Source organism: Oncorhynchus gorbuscha, linkage group LG16 (genome assembly GCF_021184085.1).
Source record: "Oncorhynchus gorbuscha isolate QuinsamMale2020 ecotype Even-year linkage group LG16, OgorEven_v1.0, whole genome shotgun sequence".
Taxonomy (NCBI): Eukaryota; Metazoa; Chordata; class Actinopteri; order Salmoniformes; family Salmonidae; genus Oncorhynchus; species Oncorhynchus gorbuscha.
Window position 1 is genome coordinate 64,722,025 of NC_060188.1, and position 23,171 is coordinate 64,745,195.

General features: G+C 43.6%; 1 protein-coding gene across 1 annotated transcript; it reads left to right on the forward strand.

Moving 5' to 3' along the window:
* The first annotated feature begins 1,256 nt into the window (after window positions 1-1,256).
* Window positions 1,257-21,596, forward strand: LOC124000096 (diacylglycerol O-acyltransferase 2-like). The gene is made up of 8 exons (XM_046306225.1): window positions 1,257-1,432; window positions 4,030-4,161; window positions 5,979-6,086; window positions 9,952-10,022; window positions 16,867-17,071; window positions 17,481-17,655; window positions 19,396-19,595; window positions 20,048-21,596. Exons 1-8 carry the CDS (start codon window positions 1,393-1,395, stop codon window positions 20,200-20,202), a joined length of 1,086 nt encoding a protein of 361 aa, XP_046162181.1. The 5' UTR covers window positions 1,257-1,392; the 3' UTR covers window positions 20,203-21,596.
* Window positions 21,597-23,171: the final 1,575 nt, after the last annotated feature.

Sequence of the window (23,171 nt, forward strand, 5' to 3'; positions counted from 1 at the left end):
GGCAGTGCTTCTGGAGTCTCTGCCAGAAACTGAAACACCCAGGGGAGGGCACTGAACTGACCAGGGCCTTGCACAATATACTGTTGACAGTTGCCCGTCTGCACACTGACCAACCGAAAAGCCAGGGGGACATTTCTATGCCATGGCTCAAATCAAATTGAACAACAGCTTGATGGATTCCTTGATTTGTTTCTGAACATGTTGATAATACCTTCTTAATACCATAAAGTCACACTCTGAGAAAAAATATAAAACCATACTCAAGAGCAGTGAAGGCTGTCTCTTTACCAACATGCATCTCTTGTCCTAACAAAAATATGTTCAAGTGATTGGAGACATTTACCCTTGTTTCCTCAAGGGTCAATTATTCTACCAGATAGGCTAAAAGTGTCTTGCGTAGCCATCTCTATAATCCTGTCTCGTAAAGTAGCCTAAACAACTAGGCATTGGCTAACCATAGTGACCTGTTAAGCATGTTTGACATGTTCAACTTTAATGCCCGTACGAAAAAAGATTGCAGTCAGAGTGTAGTATAACCGCAGTAGACTAGAGTGTAGTATAACCGCAGTAGACTAGAGTGTAGTATAACCGCAGTAGACTAGAGGGTAGTATAACCGCAGTAGACTAGAGTGTAGTATAACCGCAGTAGACTAGAGTGTAGTATAACGCAGTAGACTAGAGTGTAGTATAACCGCAGTAGACTAGAGTGTAGTATAACCGCAGTAGACTAGAGTGTAGTATAACTGCAGTAGACTAGAGTGTAGTATAACTGCAGTATGCTGCACATACTGCGTCCAAAATAACAGTTTATTTACTGCAGTAATTCTGCAGTTAGAGTGCTGTATAACTTACACTGTAGTTATTCTGCAATTACTGCGTCCAAAATACCACAGGCGACTGCAGTTATTGCACTATTACTACAGTTTAAAAACTGCAATCTTTTTTTTGTAAGGGTGGTGCTAAAAGTAAAACATCTATAATAATTTCATAGCGGGGCGGGCTGTCAGATGTGATGGAAATGGTCAAAACACAACCGTTGATCACTGCCGACATCACGTGACTGTCCAGTAAACACACACCGTGAGACAGTGACAGTGCCCGTCCAGTGTTAACCGTGCCTGCCTCCTTCAGGCCCAAGTGTTAGTTAGACTGCCAAATTCGCATCCACTTAGGTTATTTTCCAGGAGCGCATCGGTTGTTAATAAAAATACACCTCCCACCCCCTCCCATACTGACTGTGACTGGCTCCTCCCATACCGGTTAAATGCGCGTGCGGCGCTTCAATTCAGTACAGTGGAAGGCAGTCAAAATAGAGGAGCTGTAGAGTTTACAAACTTTAAAGCAGAAAGTATTTCCAAGTCTTGTAATCTGTTTATTCCCGGAGCCACAGTTATGAAGACCATACTTGCTGCCTACTCCGGTGCTCTAAAAGGTAGGATATGCACCCTCATTCAAAATGCACTGCAAACAAATTGCACACAGACATCAATCATCCTATCAAGCGGCAGTAATTTGATAATCGGCAGTCATTTTATAATTGGATCATCTCCACTATATTCCAAATCCTGTGTTGGCGTGTAATCAGTTTTCGTGAGATGAAGAAGCAGCTTGCAAAACATTAAAATATGACAGAACTATGGCAGCCCAAAACATAATCAGAAGTTTGTTGGGATGCTGTTTGTTGTGGATGCAATACGTCATTGTCATGTAAGACATTTGTTCTGAAAGACATCGGATAAGCCAACACATTGGTGTGTTGTCAAGAGTGTATTGGGGCACAGTAGTTTTCATACATGTTACTTGTATATTTTTAGGGGTCTGATCTGTGAAGGAAGAGAAGTGAAAAAGTGTACACCAGGGCCTAGTTCAGTAGGCAAATGTGAACGTTGAAGATATACAGTACAAATCATGAATAGGGCTTACAAGTTCATTTATTTTACATGCCAGAGAGGCTCAGATTTGTACAACATAATATAGTTATATCAGCAACGTTCCACAACGTTGTGCCCTGCTGAATGCTGCCCAGTAAGGGGCAAGATGTGGGGTCAGTGCCTGATTCACTGTGTAGTATCCCTAGTCTACATCAAGTCTTTGACCCCCTGAGGCTGATACTGCCCAGTAGCCCTGATTTCGAAACCCTTCGCATGATTGATTTAATTATGCACGTGTGGGCCAGAGCGCAGAACGGACAGTGTTTTGTTTGACAGCACGACACAGAGGGCTCGTACGGGCTCGGGAGAGACTAAGGTCAAAAGCCATGCGTCCCCCGAAACACAACCAAGCTGCACTGCTTCTTAACACAGCGCGCATCCAACCTGCAAGCCAGCCGCACCAATGTGTCGGAGGACACACCGTGCACCTGGCGACCTGGTTAGCGTGCACTGCGCCCGGTTTGCCACAGGAGTCGCTAGTGCGCGATGAGACAAGGATATCCCTACCGGCCAAACCCTCCCTAACCCAGACGACGCTAGGCCAATTGTGCGTCGCCCCATGGACCTCCTGGTCGTGTCCGGCTGCGACAGAGCCTGGGCGCGAACCTGGAGTCTCTGGCACTGCGATGCAGTGCCCTAGAGGCCCGATCTTACCTTTGTAAGACTAATAGTTTTTGAACCAAAATGTACACTGAGGGTATTATACAATATTTTGCGTTAAGTGTGTGCCCTCTGGCAACTACTCTACTACACCACATAATCCAGGTGTACATGTGCGTTTATACCTGTGTGTGTAACTCTTCACAGTCCTTGCTGTTCCATAAGCTGCTTTTGAAATCTGATTTTACTGCTTGCGTGAGTTACTTGATGTGGAATAATTTTCCATGTAGCCACTGCTCTATGCAGTACTGTGCACCTCCCATAGTCTGTTCTGGGCTTGAAGAGACCTCTGGTAGCATGTCTTACGGGGTTTGCATGGGTGTCCGAGCTGTGTGCTAGTAGTTTAAACAGACAGCTCGGCGCATTCAACATTCTTACAAAAACAAGTAGTGATGATGTCAGTCTCTCCTCTACTTTGAGCCATGATGAGTGATTGACATGCATATTATTAATTTCAGTTCTGTGTGTGCATTTTAAGGGGCAGTCATGCTGACCAGAACTCTGGGCCAGTTGTAATTTTGGGCCAGTCCCTCTTTGTGGCACCTGACCACACGACTGGGAAGTAGTCCAGGAGCAACAAAACTAGGTCCTGTAGGACCTGCCTTGTTGTTAAGAAGGCAGAGTAGTGCTTTATGATGGGGAGAGGTCTTGCCATCTTAGACAGGTAACTCTCAATCCACAATGGGGTGTAAAGTCATAATGAAGGGCAAGAGACAGGTTAATTAAAGAAGCATTTTTAAGCCTTGAGACAATTGAGACATGGGTGTGTGCCATTCAGAGAGCGAATGGGCAAGATACAAGATTTGCCAGGTGCACTGGTTTGAGTGTGTCAAAAACTGCTGGATATTTCACACTCAACAGCTTCCCCTGTGTATCAAGAATAGTCCACCACCCAAAGGATATCCAGCCAACTTGACACAACTGTGGGAAGCATTGGCGTCAACATGGGGCAGCATCCCTGTTGAATGCTTTCGACACCTCGTAGAGTCCATGCCCTGACGAATTGAGGCTGTTCTGAGGGCAAAAGGGGCGGTGCAACTCTATTAGGAAAGTGTACTTAATATTTTGTACACTCAGTGTACATGTAGCTGTCAGGACTGTGGCTCTGCTCTTTATGAGTAGTGATCAGACCATGGTAGTAAGTGGCTCTGTCTCTATAGCAATTGCAGTGGCATGAGGAATTTGACGTGATCTCTGTTTATTGCTTGTGGTCTGTTTGATCACGGCACTTTGTAAGGGATGAACATTTTGTTCATTTTCTCTCTAGTGTCTAATGTCCCTTGTTTGTGTATTTGTCAGACTTTGAGAACCTGGGAAAAGGATTGACAGTTTATTATTTTCATATTCTAGTCTTCTCACTGACTGCAACTGACTTAATCGATTGATGTGGATGTACTGTACAGTATGACTCATTTATGACCCTGTCTATCTTCTCTAGGCACAGGCTATAGCATCCTCTTGTCCCTGCAGGACCTGCCCTCCCCTCCATGGCCTGCCCTTCGATCCAAGATGGAGAAACATCTTCAGGTCATTGCAGTTCTTCAGTGGGTCATCTCCTTCCTCACCATGGGTGAGTATGTGACTGGATCTCTGTGTGGCTCTAACTACACTAAACAAAAATATAAACACAACATGTCAAGTGTTGGTCCCATGTTTTATGAGCTCAAATAAAATATTGAAATGTTCCATACGCACAAAAAGCTTTTTTCTCTCAAATGTTGTGCACAAATTTGTTTACATCCCTGTTAGTGAGCATTTTCCTTTGCCAAGATAATCCATCCACCTAACAGGTGTGGCATATCAAGAAGCTGATTAAACAGCATGATCATTACACAGGTGCACCTTGTGCTGGGGACAATAAAAGGCCACTCTAAAATGTGCAGCTTTGTCACAACATAATGCCACAGATGACTCAGATGAAGTTTTGAGGGCGTGTGCAATTGGCATGCTGACTGCAGGAATGTCCAACATAGCTGTTGCCAGATAATTGAATGTTCAATTCTCTCCATAAGCCACCTCCAATGTTGTTTAGAGAATTTGGCAGTACGTCCAACTGGCCTCACAACCGCAGACCACATGTAACCACACCAGCCCAGGACCTCCACATCTGGCTACTTCACCTGCAGGAATATCTGAGATCAGCCACCCGGATAGCTAATTAAACTGTGGGTTTGCACAACCAAAGAATTTCTGCACAAACTGTCAGAAACCGTCTCAGGGAAGCTGACCTGCGTGCTCATCGTACTTACCGGGGTCTTGACCTGTCTGCAGTCCAGTATCCTAACTGACTTCAGGAGGCAAATGCTCACCTTTGATGGCCACTGGCATGCTGGAGAAGTGTGCTCTTTACGGATAAATCCCAGTTCAACTGTACTGGGCAGACTGTCGTGTGGGCAAGTGATTTGCTAATGTCAATGTTGTGAACAGAGTGTCCCATGGTGGGGTTATGGTATGGGCAGACATAAGCTATTGACAATGAACACAGTTACATTTTATCGATGGCAATTTGAATGCGCAGAGATACCGTGATGAGATCCTGAGGCCTATTGTTGTGCCATTCATCTACCACCAACACCTCATGTTTCAGCATGATAATACATGGCCCCATGTCGCAAGGATCTGTACACAATTCTTGGAAGCTGAAAATGTCACAGTTCTTCCTTGGCCTGAATACTCTCCTGACATGTCACCCGTTGAGCATGTTTGAGATGCTGTCGTACACAGATTCAGAGCGTGTTCCAGTTCCCGCTAATATCCAGAAACTTTGCACAGCCATTGAAGAGGAGTGGGACAACATTCCACAGGCCACAATCAACAGCCTGATCAAACCTATGTGAAGATCTGTTGCGCTGCATGAGGCGAGTAGTGGTCATACCAGTTACTGACTGGTTTTCTGATACCTTAAAAAGGCAGGGGCATGTATCTGCGACCAACCGATGCGTATCTGTATTCCCATTCATGTGAAATCCATAGATTAGGGCCAAATGAATTGATTTCAATTGACTGATTTCCTTAAATGAACTGTAACTCGTAAAATCTTAGATGGTTGCTTTTTTATATTTTTGTTCAATATTGTAGTTTCTGAAGGATATATTGGCCCTGTGGTCTCATACTGTAAGTCTCCAACAAGGACATCAAGCCTGTAAACTCGCTCTCTTATTACAAGAGATTTTCTGAGATTAAATGATTCATTGGTGGGCCGTAGGGATGTTTCTGTTAGTTTGTATGTCCCAGAATTTCAGATTGCAGTATACATTTATGGTGTTTGTGTGGAAATGAGGGATAAGGAGAATGTTGCATTTGAATAATAAATATTTAGTGAAGTGTGGTACAGTGCAGATGCTGAATAGCTGCTCTTCTGCCCTCCTATCCTATCCGACCACATAGGCATCAGCTGCACTGTGCTGTTAATCTACATGTTCTGCACAGACCTCTGGGTAATCTCTGCCATGTACACTACCTGGCTAATCTTCGACTGGAACACCCCCAAACAAGGCAAGTACCACGGTCACTCAAACCAGCTCTTAATACTAGTCAGGTTGAGAGGGTTTTTCTCTGTCAGCCCTGGGATTTGAACTGGCAACCTTTCGGCTCCTTGCTTAACTTAATGGCTGCCGTTGCCCTATTGTGGTTAAATTGTGCCCTTCTATACAGTGCCTTCAAAGTATTCAGACCCCTTGACTTTTTCCACATTTTGTTAGGTTACAGCCTTATTATAAAATGTATTGCATTGTTTTTTCCCCCTCAATCTACACACGATACCCCATAATGATGAAGCAAAAACATGTTTAGAAATTTTTGCTAATTTATTACAAATAAGAACTGGAAATATCACATTTTAAATAAGTATTCAGACTCTTTACTCAGTACTTTGTTGAAGCACCTTTGGCAGCGATTACAGCCTCGAGTCTTTTGGGGTATGATGCTACAAGCTTGGCACACCTGTATTTTGAAGTTTCTCCCATTCTTCTATGTAGATCCTCTCAAGCTCTGTCAGGTTGGAGGCGGGGCGTTGCTGCACAGCTATTTTCAGGTCTCTCCAGAGATGTTCCAAGTCCGGGCTCTGGCTGGGCCACTCAAGGACATTCAGAAACCTGCTCTGGGGCAGGTTTTAATCAAGGATCTCTGTACTTTGCTCAGTTTACCTTTTTATCTGAATCCTGACTAGTCTCCCAGTCCCTGCCGCTGAAAAACATCCCCACTGCATGCTGCTGCTGCCACCACCATGCACCATCCCTACGGTGTAGCCAGGTTTCCTCCAGACGGAACGCTTGGAATTCAGGCCAAAGACTTCAACCTTGGTTTCATCAGAACAGAGTATCTTGTTTCTCATGGTCTCAGTCTTCAAGTGCCTCTTTTACAGAGTGGCTGTCTGGCCTTCTGGCCACTCTAGCATAAAGCCCTGATTGGTGGAGTTCTGCAGAGATGGTTGTCATTCTGGAAAGTTCTGCCATCTCCAAAGAGGAACTCTAGAGCTCTGTCAGTGACCATCGGGTTCTTGGTCACCTCCTTGACCAAGGTCTCTTTTGATTTTTCCCATGATGTTAAGCAAATAGGCACTGAGTTTGAAGTTAGGCCTTGAAATGCATCCACAGGCACACCTCCAATTGACTCAAATTATGTAAATTAGCCTATCAGAAGCTTATAAAGCATGACATAATTTTCTGCAAATTTCCAAGCTGTTTAAAGGCACAGTCAATTTAGTGTATGTAAACTTCTGACCCACTGGAATTGGGATACAGTGAAATAATCTCTGAACAATTGTTGGAAAAATTACTTGTCATGCACAAAGTACTAACTGACTTGCCAAAGCTATAGTTCGTTAACAAGAGATTTGTGGAGGGTCATTTCAGGATGAGCCTGCAGGAAGGGTTGACGCACAGGGTTGAGATTGCCTGCAATGACAATAAGCTCAGTCCGATGAAGCTGTGACACACCGCCCCAGCCTCTCTCAGCCTATCGCGGACAGTCTGAACACTGATTGAGGGATTGTGCGTTCCTGTTTTAATACGGGCAGCTGTTGCCATCCTGTCCTGTGGTGTGATGTTCGGCTGTACCGATCCTGTGCAGGTGTTTGTTACACGTGGTCTGCCACTGCGAGGACGAACAGCTGTCCATCCTGTCTCCCTGTAGCGCTGTCTTAGGAGTCTCACAGTACGGACATTGCAATTTTATTGCCCTGGCCACGTGCAGTCCTCATGCCTCCTTGCAGCATGCATAAGGCAAGTTCACACAGATGAGCAGACACCCTGGGCATCTTTCTTTTGTTTTTCCCCCAGAGTCAGTAGAAAGGACATTAAAGAGGCCTAAGGTTTCTTAACTGTGACCTTAATTGCCTACTGTCTGTAAGCTGTTAGTGTCTTAACGGCCGTTCCACAGGTGCATGTTCATTAATTGTTTATGGTTCATTGAACACTCATGGGAAGCAGTGTTTAAACCCTTTACAATGAAGATCTGTGAAGTTATTTGGATTTTTACAAATAATTATTTTGCTGAGTTTATATACATACACTACCATTCAAAGGTTTTGGGTGACTTAAACGTCCTTGTTTTTAAAAGAAAAGCTCATTTTTTTTTTTTGTTTGTCAATTTTAAAATCACATCAAATTGATCAGAAATAGTGTTGACGTTGTTGTAAATGACTATTGTAGCTGGAAACGTCAGATTCTTTTATTTTTTACGACTATGTAGATATTCCACAAATAATCAGTTTCCAGGAACAATAGTCATTTGCAACATTAACAATGTCTACACTGTATTTCTGCTCAATTTGATGTTATTTTAAATGGACATAAAATAAGATTTTCTTTCAAAAACAAAGACATTTGTGACCCCAAACTTTTGAAAGTGTGTGAGACAAACCTACTCATTCAAGGGTTTTTCTTTAATTTCACTATTTTCTATATTGTCAAATAATAGTGAAGACATCAATACTATGAAATGTAGTAAACAAAAAAAGTGTTAAACAAATCTTCAAAGTAAATGACAGCTTTGCACACTCTTGGCGTTCTCTCAACCAGCTTCACCTTAAATGCTTTTCCAACAGTCTTGAAGTTCCCACATGCTGAGCACTTGTGGGCTGCTTTTCCTTCAGTCTGTGGTCCAACTCATCCCTAACCATCTCAATTGGGTTGAGGTTGGTTGATTGCGGCGGCAAGGTTGTCTGATGCAGCACTCCATCACTCTCATACGCCATCCCATCTAGTTGGGATTTGTATCTCTGTGGTAGCTATGCTGCTTAAGTGTGCCTTGAATTCTAAATACATCGCTGACCGAGTCACTCCTCCGCCATGCTTCACGGTGGGAACCACACATGCGGAAAACATCCGCTCACCTACCCTGCGTCTCACAAAGACACGGCAGTTGGAACCAAAAATCCATCAGACCAAATTACAGATTTCCACCGGCCTAATGTCCATTGGTTGTGTTTCTTGGACCAAGCAAGTCTCTTCTTATTGGTGTTCCTTAGTGGTTTCTTTGTAGCAAGTCAACAATAAAGGCCTGATTCATGCAGTCTCTTCTAAACAGTTGATGCTGAGATATGTTTGTTACTTGAACTCTGTGAAGCATTTTTTTGGGGCTGCAATCTGAATGTGCAGTTTTTCTAATTAACATATCCTCTGCAGCAGAGGTAACTCTGGGTCTTTCTTTCCTGTGGCGGTCCTCATGAGAGCCAGTTTCATCATAGCGCTTGATGGTTTTTGTGACTGAACTTGAAGACACTTTCAAAGTTCTTGACATGTTCTGTATTGACTGACCTTCGTGTCTTAAAGTAATGATTGACTAATTTCTCTTTGCTTATTTTAGCTCTTCTTGCCATAATATGGACTTTTACCAAATAGGGTTATCTTGTCACTATTGAACTGATTGGCTTAACGCATTAAGAAGGAAAGAAATTCCACAAACTAACTTTTAACAAGGCACACCTGTTAATTGAAATTCATTCCAGGTGACGACCTCATGAAGCTGGTTGAGAGAATGCAAGTGTGCAAGGCTGCCATCAAGGCAAAGGATGGCTACATGTATTCTTCAAACATATTTTGATTTGTTTAATACTTTTATGGTTACTACCTGATTCCATATGTCTATTTCACAGTTTTGATGTCTTTACTATTCTACAATGTGTAAATCTAAAGAAAAACACTTGAATGTGTAGGTGTGTCCAAACCTTTGACTGGTAGTGTGTGTGTGTGAAACTGATGTAATTTCAGAAGCAGTGGTTTGTGTCTGACTATAAGGAGCTGTGCTGGGAAATTGAGTTAATTGGCACTATGTTACTGTTTATTTGCATTAATCATTATGTGGGTTACATGATTTATTATTCTGACTGGAGATCTATCCTTTACCTCTGTTTTCTCAGGTGGCAGGAGGTCCTCTTGGGTGAGGAACTGGATTGTGTGGACTTACTTCAGAGATTACTTTCCCATCAGGGTGAGTGGAAAAGAATAGGCCTAACACTTTAAAGGTATAGTGTGAATTTACGGGTGTAATTTTGGAATGGGCCATTCAGTGCTATGTAGCATCTTGACCTCTTATATTGGAGGATGTATAAACAAATAAAAGTGGGATGGTTTTCACTTGTCAGTGTGTAAGCGGTGTCATAAGGCCAGATAATTAGGTTTGCTATTAAACTGGAAATTTGTGATGGAATACAACATGCATGTAGAGATGCTAAAATATGCTTTTTCTGGTCAGATACAAAGTTAGAGCATCAATGGTTTTTATTGATTGTGTGATGTAGCACAAGCTTGACCATAATCTTATCTGTGACTGTATCCAGTGTCAGCTGTTGGTTCCTGTTCCCTGATGATGCAATAAGGAGTTGACGTGTCAGTTGAAAGGATAGGCTTTGCCCCGCCTGATAGGCGACAGCACATCGCTGAGTTTTTTTTGCTTTTCTTTTTTCCCCCGATTATTATTGCGCTTCTCCGCACCTGGAGATTGTTGGTAGACACGTTCTCTTGGTATCCTAACAGCAAGCAATTTTTTTGCAAGTTCCTCTTGTGCTTTCTCACGCTGCTCTCCTGACCAAGGAATGAATTAGCTGAGTTGTTTGTATGCCTTCACACTCCTCATGAATATCAATGAACCAACGGCATTCAAATGACATCTGCTATATTTAATTGTCGTTCAGTCAGTTCAGCTATTTGATTTAAGTGTTTAAAATTGAGCATTTTATAAACATTAACCCTACAATAAATGTTTTACCATACAATTGTTTTCACTCATACATAGAAAGTATAGTCAAAGGCTCTTAAAGCCTTTGACCAATTTAAGAATAAAGGTAGTCTTAACCATAATGACTCAATTATTGACAGTTAACAGCCAGGGGGGATTCAAGTGTGTGTGTTGCCTCTGGAGCTTGGACTTTGGCCCTACTTGTGATCCATACTTTGAGCACTGACTGTTTATGTCTGAGTGGCTTGATGATCACTTATTTGCATCAAGTAGCTCTGATGCAAACTGAATAAGATGGCTGTGTTTGATAACATGTATCTGCATTGATTTGAGGCTTACAGTATTGTAATGTTTTGGGTTTGTAATCAGATGATGTTTACTGCTGTTTTGTGGAGTTAAGGGGCTTCAATTGTAGGGTTTTCGGACTCAGACTGACTGTATGCCAGGTATTGGTAGGGCTTGAGACACATTAGAAACTTCACATGTCAACATCCTGCTTCAGATGAATGGTTGCTTAACTTGTTTTAGCTTGTGCAACTAATGCAGTTGGATGTCAGCTGGTAGTCAGGGCTGGCTGGTGTCAGTCCATGCAGGGACGGTGGCTTACAACTTGCAGTTGGATGTCAGCTGGTAGTCAGGGCTGGCTGGTGTCAGACCATGCAGGGACGGTGGCTTACAACTTGCAGTTGGATGTCAGCTGGTAGTCAGGGCTGGCTGGTGTCAGACCATGCAGGGACGGTGGCTTACAACTTGCAGTTGGATGTCAGCTGGTAGTCAGGGCTGGCTGGTGTCAGTGCATGCAGGGACGGTGGCTTACAACTTGCAGTGCCAGCAAGGGCTCCTTCTCTCTTCCACTTACTGCATGTATGTTATCAAATACAGCGGTGGCCGGTTATTGGCTGAATAACTGGGGCACAAGGTGGTTGGAGTTGTCAACAAAGCAGCATGACACAAATGTAATCTAGTTTTTAATTAAAAAAATAAAATTAATAAATATATTTTCTCAGATTTGAGCAACAGCATAAATACACATTTTACTTTTGCATATCAAAAACTGAATAACCACTGCTACACATGCTGCCACTGTTTTTAAACTGATTAGATTATAATATTTAGACCGAGCAGTCAGCTCACAAAAGATCGAGTGCACCAGGATGGTTAGCTAACAATATCACAAAGCATGATGCGCTAGCCAGTTAACTTTCATTCTGAAATAACTTCATATTTCTGAGTTTGTCAGATATTAGTTTAGAAAGACTTAAAATTGGCATTGGAGCTATCTAGCTAGCTGCTTATCAAAGGTACACTACATGACCAAAATGATGTGGACACCTGCTCATCGAGCATCTCATTCCAAAATCATGGGCATTAATATGGAGAAGGCCCCCCTTCTGCTTCAATAACAGCCTCCACTCTTCTGGGAAGCCTTCCACCAGAAGTTGAAACATTGTTTCAGGGACTTGCTTCTATTCAGCCTCGAGCAGTTAGTGAGGTCGGGGACTAATGTTGGTCGATTAGGCTTGGCTCGCTGTTGGCATTTCAATTCATCCCAAAGGCAGTCGATGGGGTTGAGGTAAGGGCTCTGTGCAGGCCAGTCAAGTTCTTCCACACTGATCTTGACAAATCATTTCTGTATGGACCTCTCTTTGTGCACATGGGCATTGGGCATTTTGGAAGCACAGAATCATCTAGAATGTTATTGTGTGCTGTAGCGTTAAGATTTCCCTTCACTGGAATTAAGGGGGCTTGCCGAAACCATGAAACAGCCCCAGACCGTTATTCCTCCTCCACCAAACTTTACAGTTGACACTATGCAATGGGGCAGATCGCTTTCTTCTGGCACCCGCCAAATCCAGATTCGTCCGTCGGACTGTCAGATGGTGAAGTGTGATTCATCACTCCAGGGAAGGCGTTTCCACTAGTCCAGAGTCCGATGGCGGCAAGCTTTACTCCCATCCAGCCCACGCTTGGCATTGCGCACAATGAGCTTAGGCTTGTGTGTGTGGCTGCTCGGCCATGGAAACCCATTTAATTTCATGAAGCTCCCGGCAAACAGTTATTGTTCTGACGTTGCTTCCAGAGGCAGTTTGGAACTCAGTAGTGAGTGTTGCAATCGAAGACAGACACTTTTTACACGCTTCAGCACTCTGCTTTGAGGGTAATACTGTGCCATTGACGCGGCCCACTACCAAGGACTGTGGGCCCCTCTCCTTCTCCGTGGCCGACGTGAGTAAGACATTTTAAACGTGTTAACCCTCGCAAGGCTGCTGGCCCAGATGGCATCCCTAGCTGTGTCATCAGAGCATGTGCAGACCAGCTGTCTGGTGTGTTTAGACATATTCAATCACTCCCAGTCCCAAGAAGGCAAAGATGACTAACTATCGCCCCGTACCACTCACTTTTGTCATCATGAAGTGCTTTTGAGACTAGTCATGGATCATATCACCTTACCTGCCACCCTAGACTCATTTCAGTTCGCATACTGCCCCAACAGGTCCACAGTTGATTCAATCACCATCACGCTGCCCTATCCCATCTGGACAAGAGGAATACTGATGTAAGAATGCTTTTTATTAACTCTAGGTCAGCATTCAACACCATGGTACCCTCCAAGCTCATCATTAAGCTTGAGTCCCTGGGTCTCAACCCCACCCTATGCAATTGGGTCCTAGACTTTCTGATGGGCCGCCACCAGGTGGTGAAAGTAGGAAACGCCACCTCCGCTTTACTGATCCTCAACACTGGGGCCCCACAAGGATGCGTGCTCAGCCCCCTCCTGTACTCCCTGTTCACTCACGACTGCGTGGCCATGCACGCCTCCAACTCAATCATTTAAGTTTGCAGATGACACAACAGTAGTGTGCTTGATTACCAACAATGACGACAGTTTACAGGGAGGAGGTGAAAGCACTCAGCGTGTGGTGTCAGGGAAACAACCTCTCACTCAACGTCAATAAAACAAAGGAGATGATCGTGGACTTCAGGAAACAGCAGCGGGAGCACCTCCCTATCCACATCGACGGGACAGCAGTGAAGAAGGTGGAAAGTTTTTTTAAGTTCCTCTGTGAACACATCAGACTAACTGAAATGGTCCACCCACACAGTGTGGTGAAGGTGTAACAGCACCTCTTCAACCTCAGGAGGCTGAAGAAATTTGGACACCTAAAACCCTTACAAACTTTTAGAAGCACAATTGAGAGCATCCTGTCGGGCTGTATCACCGCCTGGTACGGCAATTACACCACCCTGAACCGCAAGGCTCTCCAGAGGGTGATGCTGTCTGCACAACGCATCACCGGGCAAACTACATGCCCTCCAGGACACCTACAGCACTCGCTGTCACAGGAAGGCCAAAAAAGATCATCGACAAGAACCACCTGAGCCACTGCCTGTTCACCCTGCTTCCATCCAGAAGGCGAGGTCAGTACAGGTGCATCAAAGCTGGACCATCAGACTGTTAAACAGCCATCACTAACACAGAGACTGCTGTCTACATCCAGACTTTAATCATTGGCCACTTTAATAAATGGATCACTAGTCACAATAAATAATGCCACTGTAATAATGTTTACATATCTTACATGACTCATCTCATATGTGTATATACTACATTTTGTACCATCTATTGCATCTTGCCTATGGTGCTCGGTCATCTATATATTTATATGTGCATATATTCCCCATTCTGTATTTATCTTGCTCCTTGGCACCCCAGTATCTCTACTTGCACATTCATCTTATGCACATCTACCATTCCAGTGTTTAATTGCTATATTGTATTTACTTCGCCACCATGGCCTATTTATTGCCTTAACTCCCTTATCTTACCTCATTTGCACTCACTGTAGAACCCTTTGTTCTACTGTATTATTGACTGTTTTTTTTATTCCATGTGTAACTCTGTATGTGTCAAACTGCTATGTTTTATCTTGGCCAGGTTGCAGTTGCAAATTATAACTTGTTCTCAACTAGCCTACCTGGTGAAATAAAAAAACATGTTCTTATTCCATCTCTTTAGATTTGTGTGATTTAGGTAGTCGTTGTGGAATTGTTAGAGATTACTGCACTGTCGGAACTAGAAGCACAAGCAGTTCACTACACTCCAATTAACATCTGCTAACCATTTGTATGTGTCCAATAAAATGTTACTTGATTTAGACCTTTCCAATTTACAATAACAGCATTTACAGTTGACCAGGGCCGCTCTAACAGGGCAGAAGTATTGCATCTCTGTAATGGAACTACTGTTCACACTATCTGCCCTGTGAACCGTAACTCCATCGACTACCTCTACTCTCAGAATGGAACTGGCTTCTACTCCTGCATTGTTTGCCGTTTGTGGTTTTAGGCTGGGTTTCTGTACAGCACTTTTTACATTTACATTTAAGTCATTTAGCAGACGCTCTTATCCAGAGCGACTTACAAATTGGTGCATTCACCTTATGACATCCAGTGGGACAGTCACTTAACAATAGTGCATCTAAAACTTAGGGGGGGTGAGAGGGATTACTTATCCTATCCTAGGTATTCCTTAAAGAGGTGGGGTTTCAGGTGTCTCCGGAAGGTGGTGATTGACTCCGCTGTCCTGGCGTCGTGAGGGAGTTTGTTCCACCATTGGGGGCCAGGGCAGCGAACAGTTTTGACTGGGCTGAGCGGGAGCTGTACTTCCTCAGTGGTAGGGAGGCGAGCAGGCCAGAGGTGGATGAACGCAGTGCCCTTGTTTGGGTGTAGGGCCTGATCAGAGCCTGGAGGTACTGAGGTGCCGTTCCCCTCACAGCTCCGTAGGCAAGCACCATGGTCTTGTAGCGGATGCGAGCTTCAACTGGAAGCCAGTGGAGAGAACGGAGGAGCGGGGTGACGTGAGAGAACTTGGGAAGGTTGAACACCAGACGGGCTGCGGCGTTCTGGATGAGTTGAAGGGGTTTAATGGCACAGGCAGGGAGCCCAGCCAACAGCGAGTTGCAGTAATCCAGACGGGAGATGACAAGTGCCTGGATTAGGACCTGCGCCGCTTCCTGTGTGAGGCAGGGTCGTACTCTGCGGATGTTGTAGAGCATGAACCTACAGGAACGGGCCACCGCCTTGATGTTGGTTGAGAACGACAGGGTGTTGTCCAGGATCACGCCAAGGTTCTTGGCGCTCTGGGAGGAGGACACAATGGAGTTGTCAACCGTGATGGCGAGATCATGGAACGGGCAGTCCTTCCCCGGGAGGAAGAGCAGCTCTGTCTTGCCGAGGTTCAGCTTGAGGTGGTGATCCGTCATCCACACTGATATGTCTGCCAGACATGCAGAGATGCGATTCGCCACCTGGTCATCAGAAGGGGGAAAGGAGAAGATTAATTGTGTGTCGTCTGCATAGCAATGATAAGAGAGACCATGTGAGGTTATGACAGAGCCAAGTGACTTGGTGTATAGCGAGAATAGGAGAGGGCCAAGAACTGAGCCCTGGGGGACACCAGTGGTGAGAGCGCGTGGTGAGGAGACAGATTCTCGCCACGCCACCTGGTAGGAGCGACCTGTCAGGTAGGACGCAATCCAAGCGTGGGCCGCGCCGGAGATGCCCAACTCGGAGAGGGTGGAGAGGAGGATCTGATGGTTCACAGTATCGAAGGCAGCCGATAGATCTAGAAGGATGAGAGCAGAGAGAGAGAGTTAGCTTTAGCAGTGCGGAGCGCCTCCGTGATACAGAGGAGAGCAGTCTCAGTTGAATGACTAGTCTTGAAACCTGACTGATTTGGATCAAGAAGGTCATTCAGAGAGATAGCGGGAGAGCTGGCCAAGGACGGCACGTTCAAGAGTTTTGGAGAGAAAAGAAAGAAGGGATACTGGTCTGTAATTGTTGATATATCAGCTGATGTAAGAAGGGCTATATAAATACATTTGATTTTATTTAGTGGAAACGTGCAGGTAAACATCCCACACACAGCACATTTTATTGCCTTATTTGCCTGTGAATTATTTTATTACTTGAGTGTAAAAGATGCATCATATCAGGGCCCTGTAACCTCCCCTCTGAGACTGGTGTGATAGTACAGTCTAATCATGTCTAAACATCAGTCTAAACTCATGTCTCTTTTTGTCAACTTTTTTTCCAGCTCATCAAGACACACAACCTGCTGCCCAGCCGAAACTACATCTTTGGGTACCACCCCCATGGGATCTTCTCTTTTGGAGCCTTCTGTAACTTCGGGACTGAGGCCACTGGATTCTCCAAGAAGTTCCCGGGCATCAAGCCTTCTCTTGCCACCCTGGCTGGAAACTTCCGGATGCCAATCCTTAGAGACTATCTCATGTCTGGGGGTGAGATGGTTTCTGGGAGTTTTGTCCCTCTGAAGAGGCTGCCTCTTCTCTCTTTTAAACTGCTGATAACAGCCTTTTAGCTACAGACTGTAATTTGGCAGAACTCTTGAGCTTTGTCCTATTACGCAGCCAGGATGAAACAGCCAGCTTCTGTCTACCAACCTGTATTTGCTGAGCTCACTATTGTAGGGAGCTGCTTCTGTCAAAAGCTAACAGTGCAGGTTATCTTAATTTGGTCATTTAGAGTAGTATTGCAGTGTAATGTAAAATTTACAGCAATAATATGTGTCTGTGCTCAACCAGTATGCATTTTCTCTTAAATAATGTCTACTGAAAACAGACTTTATGGTTTGGTCTTTGGGCCCATGTTTGATTGCTGAGCCTAACCCCATTCTCTCCCATGCGTTAGGTATCTGCCCAGTGAACCGTAACTCCATCGACTACCTCCTCTCTCGGAATGGAACTGGCAACGCAGTGGTCATCGTTGTCGGGGGAGCAGCAGAATCTCTGGACTGTGCTCCAGGCATGAATTCTGTCACCCTGAATAACCGCAAGGGATTTGTGAGGCTGGCCCTCCAGCAAGGGTGAGAGTAGAGCGCAAACATTCCATCATACACAAATCCTGGCTACACACATACACTACATGAGCAATAGTATGTAGTCACCTGCTCGTTGAACATCTCGTTCCAAAATCATGGCCATTAATATGGAGTTGGTCCCCCTCTTTGCTGCTTTAACAGCCGCCACTCTTCTGGGAAGGCTTTCCACTAGATGTTGGAACATTGCTGCATGGACTTTCTTCCATTCAGCGCATGAGTGAGGTCAGGCACTGATGTTGGGCGATTAGGCCTGGGAAGTCCGCGGTCCAATTCATCCTAAAGGTGTTCGATGGGGTTGAGGTCAGGGCTCTGCAGGCCAAGTTCTTCCATACCAATCTTGACAAACCATTTCTGTATGAACCTCACTTTGGCCACAGGGGTATTGTCATGCTAAAACGGGAATGGGCCTTCCCCAAACTGTTACCACAAAGTTGGAAGTATTGAATCGTTTAGAATGTCATTGTATGCTGTAGCTTTAAGATTTCCCCTCACTGGAACTAACTAGTCCGAACCATAAAAAAAAACAGCCACAGACCATTTATTCCTCTTCACCAAACTTTACAGTTGGCGCTATGCATTGGGGCAGGTAGTGTTCTCCTGGTATCCGCCGAACCCAGATTCGTCTGTCGGGCTGTCAGATGGTCAAGTGTGGTGATTCACTCCAGAGAACCTGTTTCCACTGCTTCAGCGTGCAATGGCGGTGCTCTTTACACCACTCCATTCTAAATTCCCCCTCCCTGAGAATTCTATTTAATTCAAATTCCAGGTCAATCTTTGAATTCAGACATTAATTTTCTCTCAATTCCAATGTTTCAATTTCTAATGCAATATTATCCCTGACAATTCCAATTTCCTCAGGCTTTCAGGCTGATCATGTAATTGTTCAGACAACCTAGCTATTTTGAAATCATTTAAATTGCAGTCAATTTGTGATACTAAGTTTATTAACTGTGAAATTTACAAATAATAAATTCAAAGTCAAAACTGTCTAATTTCAACATTGTTGAAATTATATTGAATTCAATGTAAATTCTTCACTTAATGAGTGAATTTAATTGGAATTGACCACAACCCTAATTGGCACACACTTACTCATGTGGTAATTGGTCCTCAATTGCTCAGAGCTCCTGGCATAGAGTACACACACCCGGGTCAAGGCCAAAGGATGGACTCCATCAGATTGTGACTCCTGAGAACACTGTTTCAGCACACTGAGTGAGCTGGCATAGACCAGATCAGACTAACTGGGAATCTCACTCTATTCCAGGGCCAATAGGCTACCATTTTGACTTGCTCAACTTATCCAAACAAGCCTACTTCAGTGATAAATATTGTCTGATGGTGGATTGTAGATACGCTGGTTCAGTGTCTTAGAGGTTGTATAAAATGTTATGTATAGTAGACCCTCATTCATGACAACCTTCGATAACATGCATGATTGCTAATTTCCCCTGGCATGTACAGTACGTATCTGGGTCACTGGCTCATATTTTTAGGACCTCCTAAGACAAGTGGCATGTAGGCAGGCCTATGTTACCCTGGCTAAATGCTTCCCAAAGGTTCCTTTTCTAAATTCCTCATAATGCGTTTTCATGACAGATGTTGAAATAATTAGAGCAGGGAAGCTCAAACAACAAGTCAGCTCATCATTCAGAGATCAGATGATATCCATTATGCCCTATGAGTAACTTCTGGAGACTAATGTAAACCCTTGCTCTCTGTCAGGTCTGACCTGGTGCCGGTCTACTCCTTTGGGGAGAACAATGTGTACAAGCAGGTGATCTTAGAGGAGGGAACCTGGTGTCGACTAGCTCAGAAGCGGCTGCAGAAGATTCTGGGCTTTGCTCCCTGTCTATTCCATGGCTGTGGCCTCTTCTCTGACTCCTGGGGAATGGTGCCTTACAATAAACCCATCACTACCATCGGTGAGAAACCCTCTCCAAGACCCCACTGAAAGTATCTCACAGGCATTTCGTTTCTGGTAGTGATCCAGTCCATGTGTTTGATGCTAATTCTCTCTGTTCCGGCCATTATTATGAGCCATTTTCCTGTTAGCCATCTATCAAAATATATGCGCAACTCAAATTGTTCTGTCAGCCAGGATCTGTAGATTATTGTCCATCTGTAAAAATCTTAAGTAATTACAATGCTAGGTCAGGGTTATGGTTACTACCAAGCAGTTCAAGGGCAACTCTTGCTCCTTTGTGTTAACAGAACCATCCACACAGTCAACATTTTCTCTCCCCTGCATCAAGGCCATGTTTATGTTAAATGTTGCAGTTCGTCAAACCAAAAAGTTAAATGTCAGCTGATTTTTTTTTAAATTATTTTTTGCGGATATTGATATATATATATTTTTTTTACCCCCTTCTCTTAGTGGGTGAACCGATCACGGTACCAAAGGTTGAGGAGCCTACTCGGGATATGGTGGAACTGTACCATGCCATGTACATCAAGTCCCTCAGGAGCCTCTTTGACAAGTATAAGACCCGCTTCGGATTGAAAGAGAGTGACATCCTGCACATCCAATGAGAAAAGAGTGAGCGGGACCCCCTCGGAACCTCAGAACTGTGGCAGCTGTTTGTTCAGCCTCGACACCCCATTCACGTGCATGGATCTGATTGATTGTCTCTGGAATTCAATCGATATACATAAAGTTGTGGGTGTGTGTATAAACCCACCCGTGCTCTCATCCTCGTCCAGTATACAAGGCTCACGTCCCTACTCCACTCGGGGTGAAAATGGCAGGTTTTAATGTTTTAGGTTGCTTTACTATTCCGCCTGACCTAGTCAACTTTGCTATTGGCAATGACTATCTTAAATGTCTCCGAATGGAGTCTCTTCAGCATATGCCACATTTATAGATATGTTCCATGACAGAAGAGATGAGGGAGTATAGTTTGATAAGATACGATCACTTGCTTTCATGTGCAGTAGAACTCCCACTAGGTGGCACTAGAAGGCTATACATACACACACACACACACACACACACCATGTTTGTTTCCCCCATGTATCCATGTAGTTGTCCCATATATTAGGCCCTAAAAAAAGTTCAATATCAGATGTTTTGAGGCCTTTATTTATTTATTTATTTAGCTAAATGCACAAACAATGCAATTGTAATGGTATGGCCTCAGAAGTTAATATAGTGTGATAATTGAGCCAAAGAGCTGATGGGTGTCCCTTCCCAGCACACGCATACTTCATTGAAACTGGAAGGAGAAGTAATTCTAATGGATTTAGATTGTGTTTATATGATGCCACTAAGTATTGTATTATGTAAATAAGAACCTGTCCTCCCTTGTCCAATGGAACAATTTTTTTTTAAATTCATAAATGTATATATTGATGCACTTTTTGTATTTGTTACTACCCTCTGAGGTATTGCTCTAAAATGTGCCTTAGGAATTGTTCAATGTCACATTTTTATTGACTGGGCTGCAGAGTGTTGTTTAGTGCCTTGATGCCCCATGTACTGTAGTTGTTGATGATTTTGATGATGTAAAAACAATTCTTCCTCCACACAGAGGGCAGATCAGTGATGAATGTCATAAAAATACACTTTTGGGGTTCTACTCAATTGAGTAAAATGGTAAATGTACAGTATAAGGGTTTTTCTATCACACATTTGGATTTGAGTTGAAAGTCACTCCCATGGTAATTTCCAAGAAGTGTTAGCGAAATTACTGAGACTTGATATGCCATCATCCTGCCAATTATCTTAGGTGCAGAACTGTTTATATATTATGCAAGATGAAAAGACAATTATTTTGCAAATGTGGTGAAATGTTGAGGTTGGTGATGAGTGCTAAATAGAAGTGTCATTTGAAATGCAAATTCTTCTAGCTTCATTAACTTCTTGTAAACATCTCACTCTCTTAACTCGTGCAATAAACAGCAGGCAAGGCCTTTTATGTTGTGAATGAATAGCTTGAGCAAAATCTGTCAACTTAAACTTTTTGTTTTTAGAATAAAACTTAACATGTCTTTGTAAACATTTTCTTCCTGTCATCATAGAAACAACATTGCATCTTTAGTGTTTTGTATTTTATTAGGATCCCCTGAAGCAGCAGCTCCTCTTCCTGGGGTCCACATAAAACATGACATAATACAGAACATCATTAGTGCAGTCCTTGAGCTGTTCTTGTCTAAAGACATGGATAATAGAAACAAAGGTCCTACGGACTGTTGCATGACTACATTAATACAAACACACTGAACAGAAATATAAACTCAATATGCAATCATTTCAAAGATTTTACGAGTTACAGAATTACTGTTCATAATAGCAAATCAGTCAATTGAAATAAATTCATTAGTCACTAATCTATGGATTTCACATGACTGGGAATACAGCTCATCCTCTGGTCACAGGTACTTTAAAAGAAGAAAAGTAGGGGCGTGGCTCAGTAAACCAGTCAGTATCTGGTGTGATCACCATTTGTCTCATGCAGCACAACACATCTTCATATAGAGTAGACCAGGCTGTTGATTGTGGCCTGTGGAATGTTATCCCACTCCACAGAAGGTTGGTGACACCTTAATTGGGGAGGACCGGCTCGTTCTAATGACTGGAGTGGAATGGTAACAAATACATGGGCTCCCGAGTGGCGCTGCGGTCTAAGGCACTACATCTCAGTGCTAGAGGCGTCGCTACAGACCCTGGTTCAATTCCAGGCTGTATCACAACCGGCTGTGATTGGAGTCCCATAGGGTGGCAAACAATTGACCAAGCATCGTCCGGGTTTGGCCAGGGTAGGCCGTCTTTGTAAATAAGAATTTGTTCTTAACTAGTTAAAGGTTAAACATCAAACGTGATTTTCACGTGTTTAAGGCCATTCCATTAGCTCCATTATTATGAACTGCATCTTGTGTCCCACTCCTCTTCAATGGCTGTGCAAAGTTGTTGGATAATGGCGGTAACTGGAACACGCTGTTGTACACGTCAGTCTAGAGCATCCCAAACATACTCAATGGGTGAAATGTCTGGAGAGTATGCACGCCATGGAAGAACTGGGAAATTGTCAGCTTCCAGAAATTGTGTACAAATCCTTGCGACACAGGGCCATGCGGTGATTGTGGCGGCTGAATGGCACAACAAATGGCCTCAGGATCTTGTTACGTTATCTCTGTGCATTCAAAATGCCATTGTTAAAATGCAATTATGTTCGTTGTCCATAGCTTATGCCTACCCATACCATAGCCCCCCTGCCACAATGGGGCACTCTGTTCACAAAATCAAATCAAATGAAGCTTTATACAGCCCATATCAGACATGGAATGTAATGCAACGTGCTTTACAGGAAAAAAAAACATAAAAAACAATGAAAATAAAAGCTGAAATATTTACTACACAACAAACATAAATTAAAAAACAAAATAATGACAAACTAAAAAGCACCCTAAGGAAAAGCAAAGTTAAAAATATGTGTTTTAAGATCACTTTTAAATATGTTTCCACAGTTTCAGCCCTGGCAGGTTCTCTGGCAGGCTATTCC